We start from the raw sequence: 23,157 nt of genomic DNA on the forward strand, positions 1-23,157 counted from the left end.
GTGTTAAGGGTGTATGTGTCAGCTGTCACATGGGGCACGCTGATATCCATTAGGATAATGCTCTAACATCAACAGTGGAATCTGTGAAGTCTGGGCAGTGAGACCGCTCGAAAGCCCCCAGATTCCACCTCATTCTCATCATGTTTCATTGCCGTGGCTGGTGACCTCTCCCTCCTTCCTCTTACCCCCACTGCAGCGGAGTCCCACAGCTGACTCCAGGGCCAGCAGCACACACAGCCCTGTCCACTCCTCCCCCACATCTTTCTCCCCCCACAAGTGTGACCTGTATCCTTCCCTAGGACAGAAAACCAGCTCTTTCTTCTCCTGCTTCCCCAAACAGACAAACAATTCAAGGCAGTTTGCTGGCAAAATTGGGAAGCTGACGAAGTTTGTCTGCATCCCCAGTCTTCCCAGTTTGCTGCTTTCCTTACTTTTCCTGTCTGCCAGGTCGTTATGTCTCCCTCCATGGCTTCCTACTCTTGTCGAACCTTTTCAATAAACTTTCTTTCTGATAATCTCACCCATAACGAACTGTATAAATGGCCAACATGCACACACTAGAGCGTCTTTCAGGGGTGTCTGCATACTGGCCAAGAGCCAAAAAGAGACAGGAAACCCCATCTCCAGGACTGCCTCCTATGTGCAAGGCAGTTCATACATGTGAGCTTACTAAATTCCTCACCAGCCCTGAAGAGCAGGCATTACAGTCCTCACTTTACAGATGAGGACACTGGGCCACTGAACAAGGTCACAGATAAATATGGGAAGGGCCAGGATTTGGACCAGATCTGCCCTGTTGTGCGCTGCCTCCTGGGACAAAGCCCTTCCTCGAAGATGTGTCGTTTGTGGTCTGAAGTTAGGCCTGTGATCACCAACTCATCCCGTCACTACCCCGACTCCCTCCCCACCGGTACCGGTCTCCCTTCCCAAACTGCTTACCTCTGTGCCTTTGTGTAGCTTATTCCTCTGCTTACTGTTTTTCCTGTAATTTCTGTCCCAAGTGCTGGGCTCAAAGGTGCCTCCTCCAGGGAATCTTGTCAACTCCTTCCAGCTGTCATTAATCACTCTCTTTTATGCATGGATTGCTCTCAGGGTATTACATTTATTCCCCTCTCCTTGCGTCATAAGTATCCCAACATGAGTGTTGCCCCCGCTCAGCTCTGGAGTCTTTATGGCCCCATGATTCAGCCCCATGGCCCTGCACTGAGCCTGGCACACAAGATGGGCCCAGGTTTGTTGTTGTCCTGAGTAAACTCACAGCAGTGACATAGCTACCGCAGTCCCAAACAGGTGACTCCATCACCACCAGGTCCACAAGGGCTGAGGTTGGGGCCAGGTCTGCAGCCCAAAGACCTTGGAGACCTTGAGCTCAACCAGAAAGTATCGGCTTTCTCTTCACCTCCTTGCCACCTTCTGCCAACTCCCCCATTCTGCGATTGGCAAGAGAGCAGGACTCGGGCACGGTTGAGCAACAAATTGATGACAAATGCGCACTCGAACCCCACCCTCCAGACTCGTCGGCCAGTGCTCTCTGCCCTTTCCACGCTGCCGCCTCTGCCAGGTTTACTTCCGGTAAGTCCAGGAAGACTCCAGGCTTTCCATCCATTCATTCAGCAAATACTTACCAGGCTGGCCAAATGCCAAGCATAGTGCCAAGCTCTGGGGCTATAGTGCAGACCAGAATAGGCCGTTGCCTTCAGGGAGCTCGCCATCTAGACCAGGCGGAACAGGTGATGCAGGGTCTTGTGGGCCACAATGGGGACTTTGGAAGACCAATGGAAAGCTAGCAAAGGTTTTAGCCAGCAGCGCTGGCTATCCCTACCCCTCCACACCAGTCATACTCATCCTGCGTTAGTGGCCTTTCCCCACTCCCCTGGCCCTTGGCTCAACCTGTTCAGCAAGTCACTGCTAAGGCCAGGTGTGGAAGCCCCCCAGGAGGAGGCTAGTGGGTGGGTGATATTGACTTAATTACATCTTTGAGCCCTGCAGAACACCTCTGTCCACTAGGTGGCTGCGAGGACAACTATCATATCGCTGAAGCAGCAGGAGCTCCTTAGGGCAGCATTGCAGAGTAAAAGCCTTAATGACCCCATCATCGGAGTAATGAAGATGAATCCCAGCTCGTGCTGCCTGCCCACCCCTTCCTCTGGGTCTAGCAGCCAACATCAGGCAGCTAGAAACTTCCGTTTAGCGAGCGTGAGCAAAGCACATTAAAGATCGTGAAAACAGGTAAGATTTTTCAGTTATGGGTTTCTAGAATCTCAGTGTTGGAAAGAACATTAGCCATCACCTCTTCCAGCCTCTCCATCTAGATCAGAACTCCTCTCATGAGTGAGCGTTCTGAAAGGAGTGTCTAACCCATGTACATGCCCCTGGGAGACAGGCAACTCACTACCGATTGAGGGAATCATTCCATTTTTCAGCAGATCTTAAGTCTGCAGAGCGTGTCCCCCTATTGAGTTGAAATCTTTTTTGGGGTGCCAGGCTGGCTCAGTCAGTTAGCGTCTGCCTTCAGCTCAGGTCATGATCTCAGGGTCCTGGGATCGTGCCCTGCATCGGGCTTCCCGCTCCTCGGGGAGTCTGCTTCTCTCTGCCTCTCCCCTTGCTCGTGCTCTCTCTCTCTCGCTATCTCTGTCACTATCTCTCTCTTTCTCTCAAATAAATAAGTAAAATCCAAAAGAAAGAAAGGAAGGAGGGAAGGAAGGGAGGAAGGGAGGAAGGAAGGAAGGGAGGAAGGGAGGAATCCTTTGTCATTACTACTATCACTATCAAGTTCACCTTCAGGGCACAAGGAACAGACCCTGATAAGCAAGGTAAACTTGGACAAGTCACTTTGCTCTGGCTACTCTGCCAGTGGGCAGGCCGAGCTCTGACCCAGCCTGCAGCCCAGCCTAGAGCCCGCACAGAGTGGGTGCTGGCAGCTGAAAGCTGAACAGAACAGGGCTCCTCCTCATCCCTAATCAGGCCCCAAGGGAGCACCCTGTGTGGATGATGGTGGCTGGATGCCAAATGAAGTGAAATATCTCCTTTTCTCAGGCTGTTAACTTTTTTCTTGTTTAAGGAAGGGGAGGATAATGACATTTAACACTTTACAACTCAGCAGTAAAATGAGCAGATGGAAACAGATCCCCAGCATTGCGGGCATGCTTCCAGGGAGAAGCCCTCCCCGCTCCAGCTCTGGCTGGGCTCCGTGGGGCCAAATCACTGGCAAGGCCTGCCGGTGGAGTTAGCGCGCACCCTAACAGCCAGCTCTTCCTGCCCTGGCTCCTCCCCACTCCAGGCTGCACATGGGTGAGCCCGCCACGGCTCACGGCAGGCTCACCCTGTTCCACCCTCCCCGGGGGCACCTTTCCTACCTCTCCAGCATGCCCAGGAGGAGGAGAGGCGGAGGATGTTCTTGGAGAGACAGAGGTGAGCAAAAACTCCCGTGGAGATGTGGAAGCACTGCACCTGGCCTCTGGGTGGCCACTGAAGAACAATTTGACTGAGCAGGGGAAGTTCCCCGCAGGGCAAAGAAAGTTATGGTCATCATCATCACCATCCATGATGGTGGAAAGAGAAAGAAAGAAAAGAAAGAAAGAAAGAAAGAAAGAAAGAAAGAAAGGGAGAGAAAGAGGGAAAGAAGGAAAGAAAGAAAGAAAGAAAGAAAGAAAGAAAGAAAGAAAGAAAGAAAGAAAAAGAAAGAAAGAGAGGGAGGGGGAGGAAGGGAAAGAAAGAAAGGAAGAGAGGCAGGGAGTGAGAGGAAGAAGGAAGGAAGGAAGGAAACAAGCAGGCAGGAAGGAGGAAGGAAGGAAGAAATCTTTTCTGTCATTACTATCACTATCAAGTTCACCTTGAGAACTTGCCATGGGCCAGTCATCCTGGCACACATCTCACACACCTCGCCCTGTGTAATCCCCACAAGCCCATTAGCTGTGTATCAGCACTGTCTCCATTTTACAGATAAGGAAACTGAGGCTCCAGGAGGTTAGATGACTTTCCTGAGGTCCCTCCACACCACCTGGAATGTAGGCGGGCTAAAGAGTACTAACAAATGGCTCTTTAACTATTTGGGTTCTAGATTACTCTCTCCTCTATTACATATGTTGCTTTATAAACTGAACACTTAAAAAATCTGAATACATTTTTCGTGTTTATGTTTCCAAAAACTGTCAATAGCTCTGTGATGGGGCTTGTTCTATTTTGGTGTGTCAATTGTTTCATTAAACTGAGGCTCCTCTGTGAGTTTTATTTGTCATCCACGAAGTGAAAGAAACAAACAAAAACACCCCTACTGGGGTGGGGAATCTATTGTTTCTTTTGCCCAGCACCCTGCCCTGCTGGGGACACCACACCTCTTCTTCCTGGGCCTTCCCCCCTCTGAGTGGTGGCAGAGGGCTGCCAGTCATAATATCCTGCCCTCCCCCCCAATGCCGACATGACCCAAGTTGGGCCAATCAGAGTCCTTCCCACAGAGTTTTCCATCTGGGTGCAAGGGACAGAAGACACTCTCTGTCTGCTGGAACAGCTATCAGCAAGTGTCCCTGTTGGGATTAGGCTTAGCCACGGGCATCAAAGTCCTGAAAAGAGTATCCTAAACAAGATGGCACGTATTTATCTTGCAAGGCCGGCTCAAGTATCACCTCAGTGCCCGCCCGTGTTCCCTTCTCCCCTCACCCACCAGGTACCCGCCAAGATCGTCCTACTGCCTGCACCCGCCACTCTCCACCTGACTGGAAAAGCACTGGGTACTTGATGCCTCTGGGAGCAACCTTCAACCAGTGGGGAGAGGAAACTGGAGGATAAATCCCCCAGCCTCCTAAGCCGGGGTGGGGGTGGGGAGGACAGGACAAATGTGAAGCATGTTCCACAGTCACCCTGTGATCCTGTTGATGCCCCATTGTCCACAGCCGGAAACTGCTAGTCCGTTACCACCCCCTGTACTCACTTCCAGCGCTTTCTGCTCTCACTTCCCCACCCCCCTTCCAGCTCTTCCTGGGATCACTGCCCAAATAATCTACTTGCCCTAACGTCCTTGACTCGAGGTCTGCTTCTGGGGGAGTCCAGGTTAGGCACCTTCCAAGTCCTCCCTCATCCAGAGAGTAAGACTACCACTGCAACGTTCCCAGGGCACTGTCTTCATACCTCCAATGCAGTACATCATGGCCCATCTTGTTGTGTTCATTAAGAATAAAATAGGAAGGAATGTGCATTTATTAAGTACCAGATGTGTACCAGTCACTGTACCAGATGTTTTGTGCTCCTCCATTCATTCATTTATTCACTAATTAATTCATTTCCACAAACGTTTATTAAGCATTTGCAATACGCCGGCAATTATTTAGACCAGGAGTTGGCAAACTATGGCCCACAGGCCAGATTCGGTCTGCCGCCTGTTTTTGTAAATAAAGTTTTATTGGAACACAGCCATACTCATTTGTTCACAAGTCTCTATGGCTGCTTTAATGTTATAACAACAGAGTTGAGTAGTTGTGACAGGGACCATATGGCCTGCAAAGCATAAAATATTTACTGTCTGGGCCTTTACAGAAAAAGTTTGGTGCCCATTGGTCTAGGCAAATAAACAAAAAAACCAGGTAAGGCATTTACTATGTTAAACGGTGATAAATGCTATGAAGGAAAAAAAGCAGGGAGAAAGAGAGGATCGGGAGTGAGGGGGCAGGGGTGGGGATTGCAGTGTAAATTAAGGTGTCTGGAAATCCTGGCTGTGAGGGTGACGTTGGAGCAAAGACCTGGAGGAGGGGAAGGAGGGAGCCCCGTGGACGTGGCAGGAAAGAGCTGCTGGCTGGAGGAGCGGCAGATGTGAGGGCCACACTGAAGAATCAACAATAGTTAATCCTACATTGAGTGCTATGTACCGGCCACCCTTCCAGGGCTTCACATACATAATCTCATTTTATTAGTTAAAAGTCATCATCTCATCACACATTTAATCTTACAAAAGAATGATCTGAATATATTTCTTTTTTTTCTTTTTTTTTGAAGATTTTATTTATTTGAGAGCGAGGGAGAGCGCAGGATGGGGGAGCGAGGGGAGGGAAAGGCAGAGGGAGAGGCAGGCTTCCCGTGGAGCAGGGAGCCCATCATGGGGCTTCATCCCAGCATTCCGGGGACCCCAGGACCCCGGGACCACGACCTGAGCCCAAGGCACACGCTCAACAAGCTGAGCCACCCAGGCGCCCCGGAATATATTTCCATTACTAGTGTTCATATGGAAATTTCAGCTTACAAAGTTGTTCTGTAATGTTGTGTGCTTGCTCTTCATAACATTTCCAAGAATTTACTGACCCCATTGTATTGTAGCCAAAGACCAGAAAGGTCAAGTCCTTTGACCCAGGTCACACGGCCAGTAAGTTCCAGAACTGGAAAGCAAACCCAGACGTGTTTGGATCCAGACACTGACTCCCTCTCTCTGAGCCACCAGTCTCCAAAGGCACACACCCCGCCTCATTGCACTCACACCCAACTCAGACACTGCACCAGAGAGAAAGGGCGAGCGCCTGTTGGAAGGACCTCAGTCCCCTCATCCTCCCAGATGAGAGTGACCAGAGAGCCTGCCGGAATCACACCCACACTCACAGATGTGTGATCATTCGCTCTGTCCTGGGGCACCTATGCTGTGCCCCATTCTCGAGGCTGTGCCCGGTGCTCTGCAGAGCTCACCCCAAGCAGGTGGTCGGAAAGGACTTATGGTTGACAGGTTAGCTATTGCTGGGTTTTGTTCTGTTGCATTTTTAACAAGGCATTCCTATGAATTGAGGGAATTATTTAGGGAGACATTAATTTGACAAATAGGTATTGAGATTTACTGTGTGCAGAAAAGAGCAAAACCTTTTAACACAGTAAGCGGATTTACTGTGGCAGGGCTAGCAACGGACATGACATGTGCCCTCCCCTCTGGGAGCTGGTGGGCTAGTTGGTGGGGGGGGGGAGAGGAATTTTTTGCATGTGCTACTGACCTAGTGTGTGCCAGGCACTGTGCCAGCCAGGGCACCTTCGTCATCAATACTAAGAATAATAATAGCAAACACTCCTGAACCCTGACTCTGCACGGGGCGCCATGCTGAGCCCTTCACAGCTTCATCAGACTGCAAGGGAAAGCTGTCTCAGTTACTCTAAGGCTGCGGCATGTGAGCCTCGAGGATGTGGAGTACCCCCCACAGGCACAAGGTGAGCAGGTGGCAGAGTGAGGGCTGGCACTCGGGTCTGCTTGCCCTACTGCGTGTGCACACTCAGCCGGAACCCCAGAGAGCGAACAGACACAATTCTGAGGGGTCTCAAGAGAGGGAGAGTCCCTGCCAGTGGGGGCTTCACGGAAGCGTCCCTAACAGGATGCCCTTGAGCCAGGCCTGAAGAGCGGGCTTCCGGACAGAGGGGAATGGTCTGTTTGGGTGATCGCGCCTACAAATCTGGTTATGGGTCAAGACGTGTCTGATACAAACAAGCTGACATTGGAGGCTGAGTGTGGAGATCAGTCTTTGCACCAAACAGACCTGGAGATGATCCTTTCTCCCCCTTTTACTAGTTGTGCAGACCAATCTCTCCAAGCCTTGGTTGCCTCATCTGTAAAATGGACATACCAGTGATACTTATACTTCACAGACTATTGTGAAGATTAACTCAGATATGTTGTAAAGTGGTTAATATTGCCCCAGGCTCAGAGCAAATGCTCTCTGTGAACGATGATGACGATGACGACTATTGGCAGTCACGCTCTTCAGTTCTGAGGATTCTGGATAAAAAAGGGGCCCACCAGGGCATCAGTTAAGCATTTGACTCTTGATTTGGCTCAGGGTCATGAGATCGAGTCCCACGTTGGGCTCCACGTTCAGTGAGAAATCTGCTTGAGAGTCTCTCTCTCCCTCTGCCCCCCCACTTGCTTGCATGCTCTCTCTCTCTCTCAAAATAAATAAATAAAATCTTTAAAAAAGGGGTGGGGCTACCTTCCCAGCCTCCTTCTGGTCTCTAATGACCCTAGACTTAGGCACCAAACACGTGAACAAGTGATACACTCTGGGCCCAAGGAGAAGAGGCCACTGAAGACAAAAGGGCTCGGTGTCATACATGGTGGCAGGAGTAGGGAGTCTGAAGGAAACGGGCAGCAGCGGAAAGATGGTTCTTTCTTTATGGTAGGTGAGGGGAGCCACGGGGTCTCCCCAGTTGGAATGAACTGAAGGATGAGCCAGACGCTTGCCATTACACCTCTCACTGAACCTTCATAACGGCCCTACGTGCGCCCCGTGATTCCTGTGTTACTAATGAAGAATCCAGGTCCCATCGCTGGAAGTGGCCGGCAGGAGTCCAAGTCAAGGCCCCCTCCCTGCTCCAGTCCAGTCTGTCTGGGCCAGGCGGGGCTAAGGGGTGGGGGTGGGGGGTGGGCTCAGGAGTCCATCCAGTGGCCTGTCCCAGGACCCCGGACTCTGTCCCCTCCTCTCCCACCCTCTGCCCTGGTCTGGGCCGTTGTAGGAGTCACCCATCCCGCCTCTCTCGCCATCCTCTTCCTCCCATCTGAGTCCACAGCTCACTCAGGCGAGGAAACACAACTGCCCATGTCCTTCCCTGGTGTAAAGCCCTTCTGTTTCCTGCAGGCTGCCTTCTCCCACTGGCCCGCGTCTTCAGCAGAGGAAGCAGCCATCTTCTTGGAGTGACAATCATACTTGTTTTCAAATTATAACAAACACATGCTGTAGGGTGGAACGCAAAATGCCCAGGATTTTCTCAGAGGAGTTGTTTTGGGCTAAGCCTCAAAATAGATGCGCGTGTGTTGGTGGGCAGAGGAGTATCACTCTTCAGGAAAAACAACTCACTGTAGCTCAGAGATGAACAGAAACTCGCAGGCTGGTCCAGCAGGCTCTGGCGCATGACATCCATTGCCTTTCCAGTCGTGCTTCCACGATGCCTGGGTGTGCTCTGTGCTCCAGCCAGACTATCTTTCAGCCTTCTTCCTTACAGCGCCAGTGGTCACTTGCTTTCCCTGTGACTACATTGTCTTTCTATCTCCCCTGTCATCCTGAGAAGCTCCTAATTATCCTTTAAGGTCCATGTCCATGTCCCCTCGTCCAAGAAGCCCTCCCTGATCCCACTCCCCGCTCCATGCAGTACAGCTCTTGCTCTCCTCTCTTCACAACTTCTTACCACAGGAATCTGGAACCATCACTTTGAGAGACAGACTCTCCAGGAGATTATGAGCAACTTGAAGTCAGGAAGTTCATGAACTCTGACTTCACTTGTTCATTCAACACATACTCACAGTCCCTCTGTACCAGGCCATGGGCTCTGGATGACGGAATGACTCAGTGTGTCCTTGGAAGGGGTCTGACCTGAGGAAGAGACTATCTATTCATTCATTCATTCATTCATTCATTCATGCATTCATTCATGTTAAAACAACAATAAAAAAGCAAAACGTTTTGCTAATCCCCAAGGGGGTCAGACCCTCCGGTCAAGGTTAAGGAGACAGAAAAGATCAAAACCTGTGCCTACCCCAGGGAGCTCCCAGTCTGACCAACGGCCTGTGGAAGCAAACTGCTAAGTGCACGGCGTGTCCCCAGAGCTGTGGGGCACCAGGGCATGTGCGGGGTGTGGAGTGTGGTGTCCTTTTGCTTTGGATTTTTTGTTTTGTTTTGTTTTTTGATGACATTGAATGAATGAATGAAATTTTTCTGTGTTTTTTTTTTCCTGCTTTATGGAACTTGTAGGGGTCTAATCATAAATGAACTCTGTAAATCAGATACCCAATAAATAACTGATCAAGTAATTGATTGAAATGTCACACCAGAAGGCTGTGGCAGGGGCGCCTGGGTGGCACAGCGGTTAAGCGTCTGCCTTCGGCTCAGGGCGTGATCCTGGCGTTGTGGGATCGAGCCCCACATCGGGCTCCTCCGCTATGAGCCTGCTTCTTCCTCTCCCACTCCCCCTGCTTGTGTTCCCTCTCTCGCTGGCTGTCTCTATCTCTGTCAAATAAATAAATAAAATCTTAAAAAAAAAAAAAAGAAGTGGCTGTGGCAAAAGAGCTAGGTTCTGGGTCTCCACCACCCCTGGGCATTTCTCAATGGGGGGCAAATCTACTCTGACCACGGCTGGCTCCAGGCTGCAAACTCACAGTAAAATGCAGCGGTTCTGGCCTGCCTCCCAAGGGGGTCGTAAGCATTAATTAGTTACCATCGGTAAAGTGCTCTGAAGATGTGGGGGTGTATAAACACGGCAAGTTATTAGGCCTCTCCGCACCACGATGCTCTACAGCCTGGGAACTGCTAATTGAGAAATAATTAACACCTCGGGGTGCAGAGGACGGATGCCTGGCGTTTCCAGGATTGGAAGGGATGTAATAACATGCACTGGAGCAGGGAGAAATACAAGGTTACTGTGGATCCTGATACTGAAGATTATTCACCTCCTGCCCCCAGAGAGGAGGCATGGGGAATATTGCCTCAGTAAAACCCTTAGCATTGCACTCCTTAGGGAAAGCCTGGATCACAGTGCTGAACTGCAGAGGCCCAGTGATAGTCTTAGAGCAAAAGAGCTCAAGTCCAGCCCAGCTCTGCCTGGCCTCCTAGGTGGAGAGCAGATGCCAATCGTGGGGTCAAAATACCCAAGCTGTATTTTCTTGCACCGTAGGACCAAGGTAATGACACGCACCGACACCGCCCCCTGCAACCCAATGCCCCACAGGCCGTCCAGTCCCTTTCCTGTAGACCAGCAGAGCTAGCCCAGACTGCACATTAGGATCATCTGGGGAATACGGATGCTCAGGCCCACCCCAGGTTGATACCCAGCATCTCGGGGCTGGGGGACTGGGGCACAGGGCAAGTCCAGTGTCAGGTTGAGGAGCACTGCTTTGGCCTGTGTGTCAAGCACTGTGTTAGGAGCAGTGGGAGATAAAGATGTAAACTCTATGACACCCCATGATTCCCTCATACCAGCTCATCATTTCCTGATTCCCTGCCCGAGTGTCCTGGTCCTTCAGCCCGGCCATTCCACTCCGCTTCCACTACCATTCTTGCCCTGGTAAACCCGACTCATCCTTCAGGCTCAGCTCAAAGATCACCTCCTCAGTGAAGTCCTCCTTCCCTGCACTCCCACAGGACTTTCTTCGGCCCCTATTACAGTGATCATACTATGTTCTCCTGGCCGATCTTGGGGTCTGAGAACTTCTTGGGGCCGGTGTCTTGCCCTGGGTCTGGTACATTTTAGGCACTCAATAGACCACAGGTGTTCTTAGTTAGGTGGAGTTACATGATACATAGCTCCCTCTTCAGGACAGGTGCGGTTTTTCCCTGTGTCTAGAACATTCTTGCCCCAGAGAGCTCCAAGGCTCTCTCACCTGCAGGTCTTTACCGAAATGTCACTTTCTAGATGAGGCTTTCCCTGATCATCCTAAATTGCAACCACTCTACCTCCAATCCATTCCTTTTTCATAGTTAATTTTTTTCCCCTATGGATGGATAGTGGTGGATCCTGTCTTTATTTAAAACTTTGGTATTTTGTTCACCATGGATTTTTTTACATTAATATTTTAATTGCATAAAAAACTACTTACTTTGGTTACTGAGTTCCTGCTCCCCTCCCAAATTTCACTCTGTTGATTTACTGACTCTTTTCACTAGAATGCAAGCTACCTTGAATTCAGGCAATTTTGTTTTGTTCACTATTCCCAGTTTCTCCAAGTGGTCGGTACATGGTAGCTGCTCGAAAAAATGTCTTGGAAATGAAAACCTTAAAAACCGTCCTGGGCTTTGTAATGAAGGTATTGTTTTCTGTTTAAAAATTTTAAATGTATTTAAACTGAAAGCCTGTAAAAACCTAGGGTAGATTCCGAACGGAAAGGCCTACTGTTGCCTTAGTTACACTACCTCCAGCCTTTCCATTCCGAGAGTAGGAAGGTCCCGGGCAGTGGGAGGGAACCCCGGGCTTTACCATAGAATTACACTTCTCTAAATCCTAGAGGGTACTTCCGGAACGGTAATTTACTCTTCGCTGTCCAAGCCAATCTGTGGTCGTGCAGTATAGCCGGGCTCTTTCTCCTTAGCCAAACTTCCGGAAAACCTCTCACAGGCGTCTAGAGTGGGGTGGGAGGGGCCTGTCCCCGTGAGAGCGGCCTTGTGATTGGCGAGAAAGGCAGGAGGCGGAGTTGGGAGGGGGTGGGCACGCCCCTGGCGCAGGCGCATTGGGCCGGCGTGGCGGGCGCGCGGGCGGCGTTGACTGGCGCTTCAGTTGGTGAGCGTGGGTGACAGCAAGGATTGGGCGCGGGCGGCGGGGGGAAGAGAAGGCTCGGGCTCGGTGTCGGTTCTAGGTGCGGAGACCTAGGACCTTGGTGGCTGTGCTACCACGTGCTTCCCTCCGTGGTTTGGGGCGGGGTCGCAGTCACCTGAACTCTCGGATAATGTGTTTCGTCTGTTGTAACATGAGGGCCGACCTTCCTGCCTTGTGGACGTCGGGTCTTGTGAGTGTCTCGGTGTTCCTGGAAGTGCCAGCCCTGGAGAGACCCTCTGGGAGCGCCTAGTGGCCCGGCGAACCTTCCCATTTTACGTATGGGGAAACTGAGGCCCGGAGACTGAAGTCCCTTGACTAGGGTCGCGCAGCCAGTGAAGGCCGAGCCGGTTCGTAGAACTAGGTCTGGAGTTCATTGCTGGTTTTTGCAGCACGGTCCGAGACGGAAACCGTGGAAATTGGAGGCGAGGACCTAGCCTTCCGGGTGTGCACCTGTGCTCATCTGCAGTGTGGCTGGTCCGGTGACCGCACATCCCTGAGTTTACGCGTCTTGATGACAGCAAACACTGTGGCGCTGTTGGAAGCGCGGTAGGCACCGCTTTCCTGATTGGATTGCAGGGCCATTGTGAGTTAACTTAAAAGAGGCCCGTGCCCCAAGGGCTTGAGTAGCTGCTCTTTAAATATTTGTTGAATGACTGAACGATTCAGAGGCTCTTTGCCATAGTTGGAGGTGTGGGACACGTTAATTCCTGTACCGCTTTCGAGGTATTGTCTGTAGATAACCTTGAAAATTTGAGATAATAGTAATTATTCTACCGTCTGTGTAAGCTGAGGGGTCTGAGGACAGGGACACATTGGGGGTGAGGGCAGAGGGCTCAGGTCTTACTTAAACTATCCAGATAATTGTCACATTGCACCCCTTCACTTCGCTTTTCATTCACTAATATATTTGATCGGCAAATATTAATAATGGCCTAAATACTAGGCATTGTGCTAGGCCCTGAAATTTAACAATGTAGAAAACATCTTGAACTCCTCGTTTAATGGAGAAATAGGACATGAAGCATTGCTAACTCCCAGTGCCTGGCACACAGCAGTTCCTCAGAGATATTTTTGAAAATTATTCCAGAACAGCAAACAAAAAAGAGGTGTGTGCAATGAGGGCCCAGAGAGGGAAGTGATTATCTCTGCTTGGAGGGGCTGGAGAAGCTTCTTGCAATAAGGAGCCTTGAATGTTGCAGTTGCTGGGGTGCAGCTGGCCTCTTCCTAGAAGGATGAGCAGTTTGGGGCATGTTAGGGGAGTGGTAGGATAAACAGCTGAAAGAGTTATGTTAGGATCAAAATATGAAGAGACTTCCTATGGAAGTACCATCCCAAGAAAATTATGATGGGGAGCCATTAATGGGTTATAAGCAGGGGAGTGATTGGATCAACTGTCTCTTTAGCTATAATCTGGAGACGGGACAGACAGGGTTCAAAAGTCATTCAGTTCAGTCACCGATGGACATTTATTGAGTGTCCACTGTGTGCAGGCACCGTGCGGGATGCTACAGGTGTGACTTGGAATAAGACAGACACGGTGCCCACGTGGAGTTTATAGTGCTTTTCGCAGTGTGGTGCCTCGACCAGTAGTATCAGCATCACCTGGAAACTTGCTAGAACTACAGTTTCTCTGCCCACTCCCCAGGCCTACTGAATCAGAGACTCTGGGGCTGAGGCCCCATAATCAATGTTTCAGCACGCCGTCCAGGTGATTCTGATACCACTTAAATTTCACAGCCACTGGGCTACTGTAATGGACTGAGCATTTTTGAGGGGCTAACCCAGGATAGAGGCAGTAAGAGCCAGAAAGGAGGGGGTGGACTGTAAAGGAAGGTCAGAGACAGACTTGTCTGCTCTAGGAGGAGTCAAGGGTGAAGGAGTTTCTCGCCACTGGCCTGAGGTGGGACCTGAAGTAAGGGAGGGAGCCAGATGTGGACCACGTGCACTCCGGGGCCCACACTTTTCCACTCATCACATTAGGGCTCTGTGGTAGTGCGTCCCAACCTGTCTCAGGCCACAGGCCATGTAGGAGATGGTAATATTTGTACTGTGTACGGGGGAAATGGGTGAGACTGCCTGAGGTGGCAGGGGACCAGCTGGAGGGGCCCGCCCAGGGGTTTCAGGCTCCAGAGGTGAGAGGAGGCAGCAACTCATAGTCAGCAGACTGCGGGGCAGCTCTGCTTCATGGGGGTACTGAAAGGTAGAGGTGCTCACTGAACTTGGCAGTATAAATCAGGAACCTTAAAAGAGTTCATATGTGTTGACTCAGTAATTCCATTCCTGAGAATCTCTCCCAAATGTACCACAAAGAAAGAAAAGCCTTCTGTTGTAGATTGTATATAACAGAGAAAATGACAACTCTCTGTAGTAGGAGAGTCATTTCCGATATGCTTAATGGAATGTTATACTGCCATCAGGAATGTGAATGTTTTGTAAAATCATAGAGAAACACATGTGCTCATTGAGTAGACAGTGTCTCGTAAAGCTCTGCTCCGTGCTGAGTGGCAAGTAAGTTAGATATGATCCGTGGCCACACAGAGCGTGCGTGGGGGGAAGACAGTCACTCTGAGGGTGATCAGTGACCAGTAGGGGCTGCTGTGGGAGAAGCTGTCCTTCTGGGTGTGGGCCTGGGACAAGGAAGGCATCCTAGAGGACAGGACGGCGTCCCGAGCTACACAGAGTGCAGTCAGCAAGAAGCACACTGGGAATCCAGGCTGTCTGATTCCAGAGCCTGTGTGATCCCATGCAGTGCAGTGGTGTCTCTCTACAGTATGCTGTTATATTTTTATAAATGGAAAAAAATACTGATTTTTTTTAAAACGAGAGGTAGGACTTGAATCTGCTAGAAAATTAGAAATGGAAGGGTTTGCATCTGCAAAATCGGTGGCTGTCTTAGAAGCGTCTCGGAGACCAGACTGAGCTGGCTACGTCGCAGTGTCAGAACACAGTTAACGCTTATCTCTGCATGGCTCCGTTCTCTCCAGGCACAAGTGCTTCTCTGGACCGGGTGTCATGGAAGGGCTGCTGTCAAGATGCAGAGCTCTGCCCGTCCTGGCCACCTGCAGCCACCAGCTCTCTGGGTACGGTCCTCATAGGTTTTACCACTGTGACCCTGAGAGAGGGAAGCGCTTGGTGCTGTCCCGTGTGTTCCAGCCCCAGAATCTTCGGGGAGACCAGGTGCTCTCTCTCGAGGACAGATCTGGCGACCTGACCTGTAAGAGCCAGCGGCTCATGCTGCAGGTGGGCCTGATCCACCCGGCAAGCCCCGGCTGTTACCACCTCCTGCCTTACACCGTGCGTGCCATGGAGAAGCTCGAGCGGGTGATAGACCAGGAGATGCAGGCCATCGGGGGGCAGAAGGTCAACATGCCCAGCCTCAGCCCAGCGGAGCTCTGGCGAGCCACCAACCGGTGGGACCTGATGGGCAAGGAGCTGCTGAGACTTAGAGACAGACACGGCAAGGAATACTGCTTAGGACCCACTCACGAGGAAGCCATCACGGCCCTGGTCGCCTCCCAGAAGAGAGTGTCCTACAAGCAGCTCCCGCTCCTGCTGTACCAGGTGACAAGGAAGTTTCGGGACGAGCCCAGGCCCCGCTTCGGTCTTCTCCGCGGCCGGGAGTTTTACATGAAGGACATGTACACCTTCGACTCCTCCCCAGAGGCCGCCCGGCACACCTACGGCCTGGTGTGCGAGGCCTACAGCAGTCTGTTCCGCAGGCTGGGGCTGCGGTGCGTCAGGGTCCAGGCAGACGTGGGCAGCATCGGGGGCACTGCGTCTCACGAGTTCCAGCTGCCGGCCGACATCGGGGAGGACCGCTTTGCCGTCTGTCCCAGCTGCGGCTTCTCGGCCAACACGGAGACGCTGCACTCGTCGCAGACCGACTGCCCGGCCTGCTGGGGCCCACTGACCAAAGCCAGGGGCATCGAGGTGGGGCACACGTTTTACCTGGGCACCAAGTACTCCTCCATTTTCAATGCCCAGTTCACCAACGCCCAGGGCAAGCCGTGCCTGGCCGAGATGGGCTGCTACGGGCCGCCGCCGTAGAAGTGCTGTCCACGGAGGACTGCATTCGCTGGCCGGGCCTCCTGGCGCCTTACCAGGTGTGCCTCATCCCCCCGAAGAAGGGCAGTAAGGAGGAGGCGGCCGCCGAGCTCATGGGCCACCTGTACGACCTCATCACGGAGGCGGTGCCGCAGCTCCGCGGGGAGGTCCTGCTCGATGACAGGACCCATCTGACCATTGGAAACAGACTGAAAGACGCCAACAAGTTTGGCTACCCCTTTGTGATCATTGCGGGCAAGAGGGCCCTGGAGGACCCCGCACATTTTGAAGTTTGGAGCCAGAACACCGGTGAGGTGGTCTTCCTCACCAGAGAGGGAGTCACGGAATTTCTGAGCCAAGTGCGGGTTATCTGAAAGCCCCCGAGCCATCCCCACCCCATCCTGCAGCCTTGGTGTTCATTCTAGTGCTGCCTTTTCCTACACTCCCTTCCAGGGCCGGTCTCTCCAGAAACAAGGCAGCTCATGGAAGGGGGAGCGTGTTAGGGAAAGTGACTTTTATCCAGTCCTTTGTTTAGACTGTTTGTATTTAAAGTCCGTGATTCCATTCTCTGGGCTGACCTTGCTGCCACATACCATTCCTCTTCTATTCCAGTGTGGAGGCTTCTGTGAGGAGGCAGAGGGGCAAGAAGGATCTGCTTCTCTTGGCCCTTGGGTGAGTCACTTCCTTCCTCTCTGCCGAGTTTCCTATGTGGAGGGTGGGAGTGGCTGGTGGCCAAGGCCCTCCCAGCTCTGGCAGTCTGACCCCTGGCCTCTTGCTGCATTTGCTCTGGAGAGCAGGCCCACCAGCCCTCCTCCACTTGGACATGTCCTTTCTCCTGCCGGGGCCTCAGGTTCCCCATCTGTGACATGAGAAAATGGAACTAGATCTGTAAAGTCCTTACAGCTGTCACCGGCAGGTTCCACAAGAGGTTTGTGACAAGCAGATCTGGTTCCTCTGATCCTCCATAGTCTAAGCTACAGAGAAAGTTGATAGAATTAGCTAATGGCCCAAAAAACCACCTCCAGAGACCTGGCTCTACTGAGGCGGCTTAGCGCAGAGGTCGTGTTCTAGCGATTGAATAAAGTCAGACTGCCAGGACGAGCCTCGCCCGTTAGCGTGCGGTGGTCACGCCTGCTCTTTTAACTGTGCGGCGGCTTCCTACCTGAGACCCTTCTGTCCTTTCTTTTTCTACTATTTCTGCAGTCCACTCAAAAACAAAAAAACCCTATCTTTGGTGGCTGGGAATATGTTTGAAACCATTTCTTCCCCCAGAGGTGAGGGATAGCAGGCTTCAGGTGTCACGGTGAGCTTGTCCTGGGAGCAGAGCTGGGTCCTAGGGCCACGCCAGGGGCACATATCGAGGTCTCTGCCTGAATCATGTGGGAAACTAGGATCAGACCTGAGCCGCCCCAGCGTACTGCACTTCTTGTCTTGGCCAGTTCTCCCACCTGCCACACAGCTTCCCAGCAGCGTGTTACTGCCGCCGCTGTTACTGCTCGAGTAATCCACGCCCAAGCACAGGCCATCGGTTTCCTAGTTAATGCACGTGCCAGGCCCTGACGGCCCCCAGGCCTACCGCTGGCGCTCTGGGCCCAGCGTTCGGGTCAGGAGATGTGCATTCTGAGAGCAAACCTAGAGAGGCTGGATTGTAAATGAGGGGACCTTCCCCTTGGCTGCACTTTGGTCCCACCCAGTCCCGGTTAGGGTCTGGGGTGTGGCCTGGGCATCGTGCGTTTTAAAGCTCCGTAGATGATTCTACCGGTTGCAGCGTCCTTCTGGGCAGTGGCCGTCCCTGAGCCGCTTCGTAGCTGAGCGTTTCTTTGAGTAATTTGCTCTGTACGTTATCAGACTGCTGTGGGCTCTCTGCTTTTAATGGTCTGCTCCTTTATTTGTGGGGGGCCTGCCACATACCACGGCGCCGTGAGGCACTTTTATATCATTTTCATACCTTAAACTGTGCGAGGTGGGTGCCGTTCTTCTTTTACGGGTGAGGGCCCTGAGGCTCCGTCCGCAACTTACTCGAGGACGCCCAGCTATTAAGTATCAGCGCTGGAATCCCAGTACTGCCCAACACCTACGCCATCCCCGTGACAGCTGCGTGGCCGCTGCCTAGACAAAAGTGATCTCCGTAAATAAAACTGAGTTATTTGTGTGTAGCTGATCACATTAGCCTCAGATGAGCACTTAGAATTGTGCAAATTGGTGTTATACTATTTTTAAAAATTCTTACTGAAGGATAGTTGACACACAGGGTGACATTCGTCTCAGGTGAACCACGTAGTGATCCAGGGACCCTGTCCTTTACGCGGTGCTCCCCACAAGCGTAGCCTCCGTCTGTCACCGTGCACTATACAGTACCACCGGCTCTATCCCCTGCGCCGTACCTTTCATCCCTGTGTCCTAGTCGTCTATTATTGGAAGCCTGTACCTCCTACTCCCCTTGTTTTAATTTTAAATTTGTGCTGCATAAGCTGGTTTATGGAAGTTGGAAGGCTAGCCTAACGTAAGCACTTTCTAAAACCAGGTTTCAGGAACAGAGAGCCAATTAACTTTAAACTCTTCATAAATGTTCACGTTACAAAATAATTTGAGAACGATACAGAATCCTGGAAGTTTAGAACAGGAGGACTTGGGGCCCGCCTGTCCACCCCTCGTATTTCACAGATGGGAAGCAGGCCTGGAGTGGGAATTAACCCGCCGCACACCATCTGACTGGCAGAACACCTGACTGCAGGCCAAGAGCTGTGCCCCGAAATCAGGCTAGCTCCGGTCGCTCTTGTTGCGTCAAGAGGTCTGGCCGGATCGGCCTCTGAACTACAAACGCCTCGTAAGTGTGGAACAGGTACTGTCCTTTATTTCCCAAGGGCGTACAGTGACTGGCCCGAGGGCAAGCCGAATGGGAACCCGGGTGTCCTGATTACTAAGCCAGTGTGTCTTCTCGGAGGCCAGGGGCAGTACATTATGGTGGAAAGACCAGAACCTGGAAGAGACACAATCCTAGATCCACCACGTACCAGGGACGTGGCCTTAGCCAAATTACTTGCCCTTTATGCGTCTCTGCTTCTTCATCCGTAAGATGCGCTCATGGCAGTGCACCTCCCCGGGGGTTGCCTCAGCTCACTTGTACGTGAGATGCTTAACCCTGTGCTGTCAGGAAACACTTCCTGCACACCAGACGACAGGAGATGCCACCGTGGAGCTCAGGATCTGCTGGTAACGTAGCTCAGGACCCGGATCGAGTTTTCTTGATGCGATGCTTTGTAACCTTCCTGGGGCGTGCCATGGGCAAGAAGGAAGTAACGCCGGCGGAATGGCTCCGTCTCCTTGGAGGAAAGACAGATATTCAGACTGTCTACCTTACTCTCTTCTGTCCGAATTTGCCAGTTACCTCTTGCCATAAATTGATGAAATGGGGATGCTGGCAAAATAGCAGGCATAGAATGTATTATCATTGCTCATTCCTTGGGGAGATCTGGAAGCAACTGGCCGGGAAATATTTAGCAGAATTAATACTTTGGGGACAAAAGCTGGTGCATAACAAAACCATTGTGTAACTCAAGCCGAGAATGTAAATCAAGGGCTCCATTAATATTCTGTGTTTTAATGGAAGAAACACCTGCTGGGCTGTCAATAAAGGCATTTTGCAGAAATCTGTTGAAATTGTCGTTTACTTAACTACGTGAGTGCCAGGGAACCCCACAGAGTTCCCACCGTCCATTTCTACGCCAAGATGACAGAATGCTTTTTAGAACGGATTACTGTGCATCCAAGGGCATGTAAGGTTTTGTTTTAGAGTTAGGAAAAGTTCTATAATGTGGAGAATGGGGAACTTTTTATGATGTTATTGCAAACTTAGAATATACTTGAAAAAAAACTCAAGATGCTGCACTTAATTTAAAAGAATGACTTCCATCATAGCAGCCCGCACTAGACACTGCGGAGTCAGACTGCCTAGGCCACTTGATGGCTGTATGACCTTGTGTGAGATGCTTCCTCTTGCTTCCTGCGCATCCTCGGTGAAACAGGGACACCAGTGCCTGGCTCACAGCAGGGAGCGTGGCAGCTGCCCTTATACTAGGCCAGTTAGCCCTTTGCATATAGTGTTCGGGGGGGGGGGTTGCACGTGGGCCAGCGGAATGGGGTGGCATCTTTAGGGTCCCCCTGTTGAGATACCACTTTGGTGCAGGGATGATCTCCAATCCTACTAAGCCAGCCACTCTGAAGGCTGCTAAGGAACTTCCATAGTTAGAGCCTAACTGCTCTTGGCTAAATGAAACTGTGCAGGGCTAGGAGAGTGAGGAGGAAGCACCGAGGTTAATGGTGACTGAGGGAAGAACTTGTCAGCCAGCCTCACCCAGACAGCTTGTGGGCTGATGGGAGCCCCACCGGCAGGGTGTCGAGTGCCATGGGGAGTTAGCTGTGGGCTCTGGCTGTCTGGCTCTGCAGACTAGACTCTTCTGCCCAGGCAGACAGTCTGGGGACACTGCATGACACTGAATGCCAAGACGTTACCACAACACTGGCGTGAACGGCCAAGGGCCCCTGGGTCTCATGCCGACTCTTCAAAGGCAGAGGCCCGGTCTTGTTACAGATACCTGCTGAAGGGCTTAGAGGAGGCATGAATTCAAATCCTGGCTCTCCTTTTCACTAGCTAGCTAACTTTGGGCAAGTTACTTAGCCTCTGTACCGCCTTCCTTGTCAGTGAAATGACACCGTAAACTACTTGCCAGCTCGCGGTGTCAGGCCAAGTGAGCGAGCCGGTCCGCAGGAAGCACCCTGGATGCTGTCTGGCGCGGCCGCGTGCTCAGTAGATGGCAGCTGTTGCTAGTGAGCCAGGCCACTTGTGCACGCCCCTGGAATATGACCCTCGCCTTTGCTTGGGGGTCCTTCCAGCCCACATTCACCACCCTTCCCCGGTCCCTCTCCCAACTTCATGGCCCATGTCCGTCATGTGTGGTGGCTTCCACCCGTAATCTGTTTAGAATTCGTCACCCTTTCCTCTGGGCCAGCAGTTAGTAACTGTTTGTTGTGCACCTGCTATGTGTTGAGCGGGTGCTGTGCTAGGTGCTGGCAGTATGAGTGCACAGTTCAGGGTCCCTGACTCAGTTTACAAAGAAGTGGGAGGAACCATCCAGTAAGCAGACAATTAAAATGCAGCATGGCGAGTGTGGTGATGGTACAAGTGCCATGGGACATGTGAGAGAGGGGGCCAGGAAGGCTTCCTGGAGGAGGCAGCCAGGCCTGATTAAAGACTAATGTGGAACAGGAAAGGGAGGAAGAGTTGGGGGTGGAAGCAAGGGTGCAAGTGAGAGTAAGAATGCTCCAGGCAGAGGGAACAGAATGTGCAAAGGTCCAAAGCTAAGAGCATGGCATGACTGGAGAATAAAATAAGTGTCATAGATTGAGCACTGAGTTTGAGGCAGGCTGTTCCATGGACATCACAGAGATTAATTCATGCAGTCCTCACAGCACCTGCATGAGGTGGGTGCTACTGTGCTGTTTGAGTTGCACACGAGGAGCCTGAGGCACAGAGCCTGAGGCCATCAGCTAATGAGTGCGGGGCTGGAATTGGAAGGCAGGCAGTCTGGCTCCTCCATAGCTGAGCCGTGTCCAGGATGGCTGGGCTAAGGAGACTGGGGAGAGGAAGCCGCCGGGTGGTTAGGGCAGGACCCTGAAGCGCCTTGAGTGCCACACCAAGAGTGTTGATAAGGGAACGGGGAGCCGCTGAGGGCTCCGAGCAGGGGTGAGGACCTGCTTGTTGTGGCTTTATTTCTTCTCCTTGGAGCAGTTTCCAGTCAGAGTGCGATTTCTGATATCTCAACAGCATGACCTTGAGGGCAGAGGCTGCCTGATGCACTTGGGCCTTGAGGCCCTGCCCGTGATTGGTGCCAGTTAGGTTAAATGTTTGTAAAGCAAATGGAATAAAAGGAACACAGAATAGCAGGCAGGTGGGCTCTGGAGGGAGCTGCTTGGGTTCAAATCCTGGCTGACACTCAACTAGTGGTGAGACCGCGTGGCCCCATCTCCTTTATAAAATTAGGATCATAGGGGCGCCTGGGTGGCTCCGTCGTTAAGCGTCTGCCTTCGGCTCAGAGCATGATCCCAGGGTCCTGGGATCGAGCCCCACATCAGGCTCCTCTGCTGGGAGCCTGCTTCTTCCTCTCCCACTCCCCCTGCTTGTGTTCCCTCTCTTGCTAGCTGTCTGTCAAATAAATAAAATCTTAAAAAAAAAAGATTTATAAAAAAAATAAAGTTAGGATCATAGGCCTGAGTGCGGGGCTGTCATGATGAAGGGAAGGACTCCGGTACGTGGTTTGTACAGCGCCAGAACTCCGTGTTGACAGCCACCGTAATTTCTCTCCATTCCCTGCCTGCCCTCGTGTACCTGCCAGCAGGGTTTCAGGGGTGGCTTAAAGGGGCCTTGTCCCCCCCCCCAGGTCTCCAGCTGCCACCCCAAATCCACAGAGTTAACCACACAGAAGTCGGGTGGTCCCGCCTGTGTCCCTGACCCCTGACCCTGGGAAGGCTACACACCAGTCCTGTGGGGAGGAGGTGCCCCCAGTTTGTGCGAAAGGCTCTGCCTCACATCAGGGTTGTGGAGAATGCTGATGGCTTGGCCTTGCCCCTCCTTCCCCGAGCCTCAGTTTCTTCATCTGTAAAATGAGGCAGCGGATGGTTGGGTCTTTGAGGGAGCTCTGACTCGGTTCTGCTGGTGTCCCAGGTAGGGGCAGGCGGCTCGGGAGGCAGTGGGCGAGGGCCAGGCCCCATGCCCCATGGGACTCAGCTGCCTGCAGCCAGGGGCCTGGGGGACGGCCAGTTACTTCCAGGCCAGTGGGACCCCCGCTCTTAACCCCAGCCAAG

The 23,157-nt window shown here is 52.0% G+C and overlaps 1 protein-coding gene across 1 annotated transcript; it reads left to right on the forward strand.

The window, feature by feature from the left end:
• The first annotated feature begins 12,166 nt into the window (after positions 1–12,166).
• PARS2 (prolyl-tRNA synthetase 2, mitochondrial) lies at positions 12,167–19,940 on the forward strand. The gene is given in 3 exon segments (XM_040627262.1): positions 12,167–12,216; positions 15,237–16,285; positions 16,288–19,940. Coding segments are annotated over 2 exon segments (1,404 nt in total). The 5' UTR covers positions 12,167–12,216; positions 15,237–15,264; the 3' UTR covers positions 16,671–19,940.
• Positions 19,941–23,157: the final 3,217 nt, after the last annotated feature.

This window comes from Ursus maritimus, unplaced genomic scaffold, assembly GCF_017311325.1.
Source record: "Ursus maritimus isolate PB19 unplaced genomic scaffold, ASM1731132v1 scaffold_12, whole genome shotgun sequence".
In the NCBI taxonomy this organism is placed as follows: domain Eukaryota; kingdom Metazoa; phylum Chordata; class Mammalia; order Carnivora; family Ursidae; genus Ursus; species Ursus maritimus.